Source organism: Antrostomus carolinensis, unplaced genomic scaffold (genome assembly GCF_000700745.2).
Source record: "Antrostomus carolinensis isolate BGI_N321 unplaced genomic scaffold, ASM70074v2 scaffold11442, whole genome shotgun sequence".
In the NCBI taxonomy this organism is placed as follows: domain Eukaryota; kingdom Metazoa; phylum Chordata; class Aves; order Caprimulgiformes; family Caprimulgidae; genus Antrostomus; species Antrostomus carolinensis.
The window spans coordinates 1-10,520 of NW_010298970.1; the positions used below are offsets into that span (position 1 = coordinate 1).

Consider the following 10,520-nt stretch of genomic DNA (forward strand, 5'->3'; position numbering starts at 1 on the left):
TATATAACTAGACTGTATCTGATCACTTGAAAACATAGTTGTTTTATATAGTGATGTAATGTGTTTATTGAATTTACTTGTCTGGAGCATCTGGAGTTACTAAGAATGCCAGTAATTCTGCTACGCTTATAAAGGGCAGCACCATTTTAAAATTTCATTTATTCATTATTCATGATAAACTTGAAATTCTTTATTGCAGGGGGCTAATATTGATAGTGTTGACATAGAAGGTCGATCCCCACTTCTGTTGGCCACTTCCTGTGCATCATGGAAAATTGTGAATTTACTGCTCTCAAAAGGTAAAAAGGAATATACATATATGATATACTTCCTTTGAGCAAGGTTCATACATGTTAAAACTCTGCGTCTAACTTTCCTCTCAATTTCAGTTCAGTACTTTAGCATACAGTCCAGGAGCAGCTGAGCTAAACAGCTGCACAGTGCTGGTATCTACTGAGATGAAGGAATAATTAGGGTGATGATTTCACCCTTTTTAATACAGAGTGAACAGTCTGTAGAAAAGTGTGTGTGCCATGTGTCATGCTTTTCAAGGTAGAGGTGGCACTGGCAGTCCATCCCTGCATTCCTTAGCAGTTCATAAAGTGAGCAGAACTGTGGAATAAATACACCACTTATACAGTCAAGTTTTGTACCAGCAATCAGTCTTTAAATGTTAAAGCCTATATTTCAAGCTTTACCTGTGATTTTATATAATCACAATCACCTTGAAAATGTTTGAGCTATATCTTTCAATTGCTACACTTCTGATGCAAGTTAATTATTGTTACTATATTTCCTCTTGTTAATCATAATATAACTGATTTTGTTAATAAGCAATGTAATGAGTTTAGAAGCTGTAACAACATTACAACTTTAAAAGATTAGAGGAGGTGATCATCTGCATCTTTCAATTACCTCTTGATTTGTGGATGCTCAGTATCTCTGAATATTAGGGCCCCACATAATTCTTAGTGCTGCAATGAAATATAAAATGCATACACACGTGAGACAACAGTGAAATCTGAGTGTCAGTAGGGGGCTTTTTTGTAAGTAAAATTATATGTTATAATGTTGACTTGAAATAGTATTTGTTATCTTATGGATTTATGAACATATTTATTGAATATTTGTTCCTTTGTCTTAAACATCATCAGTTAGTGCCAGAGGCCAGCAGTTTTGAAGTTGCTGGTATTTATTTCCGTATTTATCTAGGAGCAAATGTATCATTAAAAGATCATCTTGGTCGGAATTTCTTACATTTGACGGTATTACAGCCTGGAGGATTACAGCATCTGAATGAGAAATTTCTGCAGGTACAGTAAGCATCAATTTATGTCTTTCTGTTACGATTACTAGAAAACGTAAAGAAAGAAGCAACTACCACTTTATTCTGGGAAGTTTGTGGAAGTTTGTGGTACTTTTTAAGTTGCCCAGTGTCAGAGAAAATAGTTTGAAGAGGTAGATATCTCATGAAAACATTTCAAAGCCAATAATACAGTTTTCTTATTGCCAGGCAAAGGAATAACATAATCCCATAAATTATTTTGCTGTTGGGGGATTGAATAGCTGAAGAGGTAGGCAATAAAATATAGAACTTTTCACTTCTATTTTCCCAGCTTGCATGCAGTAAAGCTGGGGGACATGCTCGTATTCAGTCAAGCTCTAGGACTTTAGATTATAACATATTCTGCAGGAGCTTTCTGTGGACTGGACTGAAGTCTTGGACTGTAATAAAGTCTTGGATTTAGTTTTAAAAATAATTTCAAAGATGGATTTGTGTTTGTCTATGCTGAGGTGAAGCACTCATATAGCTAGAGCCCAAGCTTGCTTGAAAGAATTAAATTTGCTAGCCTCCAGAGCTCCCTTGTATAACCGATCTTACAACATCTGCTGAAAACTGTGAACAACTTTGATTAGTAACACAGAATGGATGTAACCTCCCTTTTCAGCAGATGTAGAGAATCAGTTTTAAACCAGAGTGGTAACTCTCAGTTGTCTGTGTTGACTTTCGAATTATTGATCATACTAATAATTCAGACAAAGGACTGGAGCAGAGCAGGGGAGGAGATTTTTAGTTGCTTTAATAAAGGCTACAGTTAGACAAGGTATGGAGGAAAACTGGGGAAATGAAGATGAGAAAGAGAAATTGGGGAAATAAAATTACACTGTAAACCAGTGAATTGATGGGTTTTGGCAGCCAGTTTTGCTACTGAATACAGGCTATAGACTAGCTGTATATATTCTGTACAAACCTTCTGTTGACAGCAATGAGTATTATGGTTAAATGGCAGCAGAGAACAGTCTCCTGCATTACGCTTGTAATGTGGATGGATTGCAGAAGGGTGCACAGTGGCAAACTGCTGTGTTCCCTGAAGAGTAGTTTTTTAAAAAATGGTGACCCACAAATCAGTAGACATTAAATTCTCATTGTTGCTAAATTTACCTTTCCTAAAGTTTGTTTCTTATTTTTTAGATACTGCTTTAAAGTATTAATGCTATTGTTACAAGCTATTAGAAGCTGTGGAGTATTGGTGACATAAATGTAATTCTCTGCTTTTGGGGTTTTTTGGGGGGGTAACAGATGGAACATATTAAGAATCTTGTAGTGGATGAAGACAACGAAGGATGCACACCATTGCATTATGCATGCAGACAAGGTGTGGCCCTCTCTGTAAATAATTTACTCAGCCTCAACGTTTCCATCTACTCTAAGAGCAGAGACAAGAAGTCACCATTACACTTTGCTGCCAGGTTAGTAGTGCAGTCTAGCCAGTGGAATCAATGCCTTTTTTTCAAACTGTAATTTTTTTTTTTTTCATTAATTTCTATGTTTATCTTTCAAAGCTATGGGCGCATCAATACATGTCAACGACTTATAAGAGATATGAAAGACACAAGACTGTTGAATGAAGGTGATAAGAAGGGAATGACTCCCCTTCATTTGGCAGCCCAGAATGGTCATGAGAAGGTAGTTCAGTTTCTTCTGAAGAGAGGAGCCCTTTTCCTCTGGTAAGTTTACAGGTTTCCGTTCATTAAGACAAAAAAGAATTATCACCCTACATTTTATGTCCTGTTTGCTGTGAAGTTAATGCAATATAAATACAATATATCAAAATATTTAATATATTAATATATACAAATATAAATATACAATTTAAGAACATATTTATAAAATATTTGTAAAACTAAGCTGATCGTGCCTTGCTTCAGCCTGACACATAGAATCATAGCTAGCTGCAAAGCAAGACTTCTAATGCTGGGGTAACTGAGCTTTCTCTAAATCCAACTGAGAGAAGAGAACCTTTTGATGGAAAAAATATTGTTTTGGAAATATTATAATCACATTCTTAGGATTGGTGCTTCACAGGCAACTTGCTTTGCACTCTCAAGTCCTGTTTTGAGGTCAAAGATCCTCAGATCATTGGCAGCTCCACAAAAGCTTCCACGCTCACAACTGTAAACCCAGGAGCCAAAGCTACCAAAAGAGAGTTTGAGAGTCCTGTTTCCAAGGTATAGGCTAGAGCTTTAACTTTGAAGTGCTGTGATTCCAAGTCCACTGCACCTACGTGTTGGAGCTAGGAGGCTGAATGTTCCAAGGAGATCCTTTAGCAAACAGACATGTCATACGTTCATTATTTATGACTACGGAGGACCCACTAAATGGATTACTGTCAAATCCTTTATTTCCAGTGTCCTTAGCTGGACTAGTACATATTGCAAGGATAGAGATTATTATATATATATATGAACTAGAAGTATATGTATGTATGCATGTGTATCTGTGTGTATACATGTGTGTATGTATGTATTCAGGCCTAATTTAGACTTAAGTCTGTCATTTTAAAAATAAATAGCTTGGCAAGTTCTGTGTTATAAAAGGCTTAATGAGTTTCATTATACTAAAATGAAGTAATATTAATAGGTATAGATTTGTATGCTTATAACATCTTTAAATGCAAAATTCGGTAATATGGCCATGATCTATGCCACATCTGTTGCTGAGTGTTAGTAACAGAATATTGCAAGTGTTTGTGTCATTTTCAAGGGACGTATAAGAAGTGGGCGCAATCCAGATATATACAGAAAAAGGGAGAGAGAAGGAAAGAGAGGGAGATTCAAATCTTATTATTGAATTGTTACTTCCTAATGAACATTGATAATCACATTTGTTGACAGAAGGTATGGACGTCTCTGCAGTAGTCATGCCAAATAAGAGGTTTGAGTCAAGGAGCAGGCATTTACATTTACCTAAAATTTAGAAAAAGTTTTCCATTTTTAATTACTAATTTTATACCACTACATATAAGTGATTATAAAGGCTGGACAGCCTTGCACCATGCTGCCTTCGGAGGATACACTCGCACAATGCAGATCATTTTGGATACTAATGTGAAGTGTACTGACAGAGTGGATGAAGAAGGGGTATGTGTTCATATAGCATTATTTATTTCTTGTCTGCTGTTACTTCTATACCAAATGTTGGCGATATGTTGCCAACTAGTTTTCCAGTGTGCATTACATGTGTAATATTTCATTTCCTGTGGCAACTTTGAAGTCTTTCTATTTCACCACTGTTAAAGTTTATAGCTTAGATTAATATGATTGTTGAAATTTTTATCTAGTTCTTACAAGTGGGAGACAAAAAAATGAAATAGCCTAATAGAAAACATAAAATACTGAGTATTATAGATGTGTCCCTCTTGCCTCCTTTACAATGCAAGAGTATTTTAACAATGTAGTACGTTTAAATTTAAAGAGCTTATACAGATTTAAAAAAATCCAATATCAATAATAGCTCATTAACTTATGGTTTGAAATCCATCTCTTCTGTGTGGTGATGTCCAACAGATACAGCTCCTATCTTGCCCTGTATTTTGGACAAATGCAGTATCTATTGGGTCAAGACAGAATTCATTTCCTGGATTGGAGACCTCTTGTATGAACCTGCCTAACAGTTTCCCATCAGAAAACATAGGGTGATCACTTTAAAGAACTCTTCAGTTTCCAACACAAAAGATGTTGCTGATTTCTCCGAGAACTGGTGTTGAAAACATTTTAAATTATTAATTTCTTGCCTAGAAATTAATGAGAAACCAATGCTTAGTTCTTAATTTCCCCCTCAGAAAAATCTGGGTGAGCTGGGAAGGCTTTCACAAGTTAGTTTCAGTGTGACTTGATTCCTAAACTGCTCATCGCCTTACTTTTATGAAAATACCAGAGGAAAAATGTTCCTCTTGCAAAACTGTGCGTGCAGATTTTCTTGCAGATTTGTTTGTATGAGCACATCTGGAAATAATTGGATGCTTCTTTTCCTAACTATCAAATGCAGATGTTCTGTATCTGTAGATACTATCATTTTTACCTATTTGTGATTTGCAGTGTGTTAGTTACAAAACTAAATTATATTAATTAATTGGCCTTTCTTACCTACAGCTGAGTTTCTTCTTCAGATTTAGCACTACTGTAGCTGTAGACACAGAGTAAAGAACTTCTCTATAATATCTATCAGAATATTTGACAATAATCTACTTTTTAATGTTGGTAGTAAAAGTATTCAGGACTTGCAAATGAGAATTGCATGGGGCTTTTCAGTGCGGGAATGGACTTTTTTTTTTTAATGATTCTTATGGATGCATTGCTCTACTACTTTTCTGGACAGAACACAGCTTTGCACCTGGCTGCAAGAGAAGGACATGCAAAAGCAGTAAGGTTACTTCTTGACTATGGTGCAAAAATTCTGTTCAACAAAGCAGTAGCTTCTTTTTTCCATGAAGCAATACACAATAGGAGGAAAGATGTAGTCTCTGCTGTCATTTTGCACAAAAGGTAAGGTACACAGAAAATGTTTTTTTAATTTATTTTCTGTTGTGTTTTCTTTTGATTTTTTTTAAACTGAGATTAAGTTCTGAAAACCTGTAGTTTAATAAGTAAGACTGAGTATATATTTTAAAATTCCAGAGATTATGTTGTGTTCTACTGAGAGCAAATTAAAAAATGGCACAATTGTAATGGACAATCAGATATGTGGCATGTTGTTTTGCATATTAGATTGAGTATTTGGATTCCATTAAAAAACCCAAACAAAACACCTAGGCACCATTAGAAATAAGTAATCCTTCCCATGTCTTCCCTCTTATTACGTACGTAATTTTGACCTTCCACATAATGCTTCAATGTCTACAGCATTTTAATCAAAATGTGGGTGCAACTGATACCATTCAAGAGAATTAATTTAAATATGTTGTTTTAAATGTTGCAAGTATTTTAAATGTGGCAGTTCAACTGCAGGTTAGAATATTTTATATTATGATATAGTGAAGCCCCACTTCAGGAATAAAAATGTTGCACCATTGCCTAATGATCATATCTTATGGTAACAGTTGCAGGAACACTGCCAATTTTTTTTACTGTATTTATTATTACTCACCTAAACTTGTAACTCAGGATTCCAGCTTTAGTCCAAGTGTCATATTTTTAGAAGGTCTTAACATAGTTAAAACATTTGTGTCCAATTGATAACAGAATTAAATATGAGTCATTCTTAAAGAAGCATCTAGAATGTTACTCAATTAATCTGATATGGCTAATTTTACAATTGATGGTATGTAAACTTATTACATGTTGTGATTTGAAAGATAATATCTTAAATAAAACTCAGATAATCTAAAAGTAGTTAATTTAAAAGAGAAGCAACTAATTCATTCACCATTATCTCAACTCATGTTTGCAGATGGGAAGAAGCTGTTGTGACATTCTCTCACTATTCTAGTGCCAATAAGTGTCCTTTGCTGGAAATGGTTGAGTATCTTCCCGATTCATTTAAAGTAAGTTTTCTGCACGTGTTAAAGAAATAACCTTAGTTAAATTGTATCATTTGCCATTATTTTTCTAATGCTGTCCTCATGTATTATTATAAAATAGAAAAGATATAAATTCATAAATTTATTTAATCATGTTTTAGTACTAGTTTCAGTTTGGCCAGTTTAACTTTTCTAGTATTAGAAAAAGTTCTTAGCTCCCTGAGGTCAATAGAGTTGTAAGAGTATAAAAGTAGTACAAAAAGGAGTATAAAAGTTATGCAAGTCAGAAGATAATTGGGTTTAAAACCATTTGAGATATTTTCATCTTCTGACCTAAGTGTTAAATGATGCTACAGAAATGCTTTTTATTAAAATAGCAAGTGACTTGGTACATGTGTATTCATGAACACTTCACATTTTATACTTGTAAACTAGCATGTAGCATAGTTTCATTATTTAACTCCCATGTGTAAAGTTTTTTGCCTTCAAAACATACGTAAAGTTTTTTGTCTGCATCATCGCTTCCATTAGATGACTGCTATATTTGGAGGTCATTTTCTTTGGGTACAAATGTTATATTCTTTCTGTTTAACGTTATCTGTGTCACCTTAATTCACTTTTCATCTGCAAAGCTGGTTTTGGACAACTGCATAATTGAATCTTCAGAAGAAAAGACAAGTCGAGACTTTTATGTAAGTGAATTAAAAAATTTATAAAGACAGTACATTTTACCATCTTAGGATGCAATATGTCACAATGTGCCTGGCTATATGTTAGCGGCAGTACATTATTTGGATAATAATAAAGTTAGAAAAAAATAATCAGCTTGACTTTTAGCTACTAGTACTGGACTAAATTCTCATACCTCTTAAATATTTTGTATAGTTGCAATTATAGTTCTATAGTTGGTAAGTTGAAATCAGCCAATATTTTAAATTGATTCATGAATAACTTGGTAGTTATTCACCAATAACTGTATTTGAATCCATGATATTAATACATATTTGGCAAAAAACTCAGTATTAGGATGACTTAAAAATCAATTCATGGGCTACTAGTGATCTTCAGCTATTAGTCTTTCTTTTTTTTTCTCAGAAAAGCCACTGATTTAATTCTCTTTATTGCCTCCATGACACTGAAATTAACATGTTTTTCACTTGAAAGTTTGTGAAATACACAATTTGTACAATTTGTAACGTATATGTCAGGTTCATATGGATAAGATACACTTGTCAATGAGTATCAGATCTTAACAGAAAAAAACAGGTGACTCATTTCATCCTTTGGGCTGTAAACAAATGTTAAGTTCAATTTCTGTAATCTTTATGCTTATGCATTTTAACAAGTGTAACATTAAACTTTAGCAATCTATAGACTTTATCTTTGCTATGTTAATTCTTGCAATCAAGCTGGGTATCAGAAGTCGTGGATATCTCAAAATAACAGTGATAGAAGACATAATATCCATTTATGAGTATCAAAAGCTTGACTATCATAAGTAGTACAATTGTCATCAATAATTCACAGTCCAGCATGTTTCTTTTTTGTAAATTCATGTCTAAAATCTTAAGCAGTAGATTGCTTTCATAATACTAAAGAGGCGTGAATGTTCTACAGTTATGTTACCTTTGAAACCATATTAAAAACCACTAATTACTACGTTGGATTATGTCCACATCATTAACAGAAAACTTACAAATTTGTTACTACTGTACATTTTCTTTACATTGTGTTACCAACACCATATAACTTTTAAATACAAACTTTTCTTCAAAGTCAACATTAAAACAAATTATAGTCATGAGAATGACCTTTTTAAACTGTAATATTTTAAGAAGAAATGTGTATATTTATTTTACAATTGTTTGTTTGCTTAATTACCTTACAGTCACAGATGTGTATCTGGATAGCATGTGCTCACTGGCTTGAGTAACTAACAACCAGTATACATCAGAGTTCTAATTACTTTGAAACAATATGTTTTGGGGTTTTTTTTCCTCTCGAAAGGATAACCTTTTTTAAATTGACCACATTATCTCAGTCTTAGTTGATCAGTTTCATAATATTTAAATGCTGGTGTATGCTTATTATTCAGATTGAATATAACTTCAGATATCTTCAGTGTCCCCTGACACTTAACAAGAAACTAAAGGATGGTGAAGACATATTCTATGAACCACTTACCACTTTAAATGTAAGTTATTTATTTATTTTACTCTGACGTGATTCCATGCTGGTTTGCTTTAGATACAATCAAGAAGTTTGAATTTTTCATCATAATATTTCTTTTACAAAGCCCATAACTCTTTATATTTACAGTATATTGTCATCTCACAGGCATAGTTGGCAACAGTCTGTACAATTTTTTTGAAACTTGAAGTAGACTAGCAGAGCAGCAGGAGAGAAACTGGATGCTTAATTAGGCAGAGAAGGCAAGACAATAATAGCTTTGGACCAGAGTGTGTAAACAAAAGAGCTTTGCAGCATCTTACAGACATTTTACTTTTCATTGCACTAATACTCAAGTAAAGACGGTGCCTAGCCAGCTTTGTAAGCACCTTATTTAGCTAGATGAGATAAGTTTTGATCCTTCTCCATTTTTGTTTTGTAGGCCATGGTACGCCACAATCGCATGGAGCTACTCAGTCATCCCGTGTGTAAAGAATATTTGCTTATGAAGTGGTAGGTGTATTTTAATGTACATAAAATATAATATTGCATGTCAGGATGAAGGCTATTGTGCCTGAGAGTTGTTTACTAAGATGTACGTATATATAGTGTTGACTGAAGCAAATATCTTTTCCATATAACCTCTCATAAGCATATTTAGAATATGCCAAGGATTATCATATAGAATGTAGCTTACAGTTTAGTAATGATTCTTTGATATTTAGAGCAAAGGCAACCACTATCTTTGTTTCTGCTTTATTGCAAAATTATATATTAGGATTGGGTAGTTAAAAAGAAAGTGAACAGTATTTCAGAATGGCTGATACATTTTTGTCCACATAAAACTTGATGAACATATTAATCACAACAGGACTTTTTAAGAAATGTTTATTTCCTCATCTTGCAAACATTGTTCACTGTTCCATTTGAATGCATGCTATTCTAAATTTGTAAAGTGTTATAACTTTAACATTCTTACTTTCAAGGATGGCCTATGGGTTTCGAGCACATCTGATGAATTTAGGCATATATTCTCTTGGACTCATCCCGCTGACTCTTCTGGTCACTCACATACAGCCAGGAAGACCTTTGAATGGAACAGAGGTCTATGAAGCAAGACCATTAGAATATGAGGTACTGAGTTTTCTTACTGCTTACAATATGTGTTAAGATTTTTATAGCAAAAAAAGAGGCATGACTATTTACATTTCTATAATTATTTATGATTTAGCAACTCTAAGGAATAGAATTTAAGTGTATATTTTAAACATTCAACACCAACTTCTGTAGGTAATTTTTAGTTCTCATTTCTTATTTTTAATCTTTTCTGGAAATTTTACATCTGATACATGGTTACTTCAATTTTTTTCCCTGAAGTGAATGTTTCTTTAATGTTGAACAAAAAAGAGTAATGTGTACTTAATTATGAAAAGATAGGAAACAGTGGATTCTTTAGCTTTCCCTGTCCTTTTAACTTTCAACCAAAATAACTGGATATTGCACATCTAAAATTTGACATTGAAAGATTATTCAAGGATGAAGTGCTTTTGG

The 10,520-nt window shown here is 33.5% G+C and overlaps 1 protein-coding gene across 1 annotated transcript; it reads left to right on the plus strand.

Annotated features, from left to right (window-relative positions):
- Positions 1 to 199: 199 nt before the first annotated feature.
- LOC104519866 (transient receptor potential cation channel subfamily A member 1) lies at positions 200 to 10,103 on the plus strand (the record flags this gene model as incomplete). The annotated part of the gene is made up of 11 exons (XM_010162631.1): positions 200 to 299; positions 1,213 to 1,313; positions 2,582 to 2,751; positions 2,845 to 3,009; positions 4,308 to 4,422; positions 5,660 to 5,826; positions 6,731 to 6,824; positions 7,433 to 7,492; positions 8,896 to 8,994; positions 9,412 to 9,482; positions 9,956 to 10,103. Coding segments are annotated over 11 exons (1,290 nt in total), but the record flags the coding sequence as incomplete, so codon positions are not given.
- Between the last annotated feature and the right edge of the window lie 417 nt (positions 10,104 to 10,520).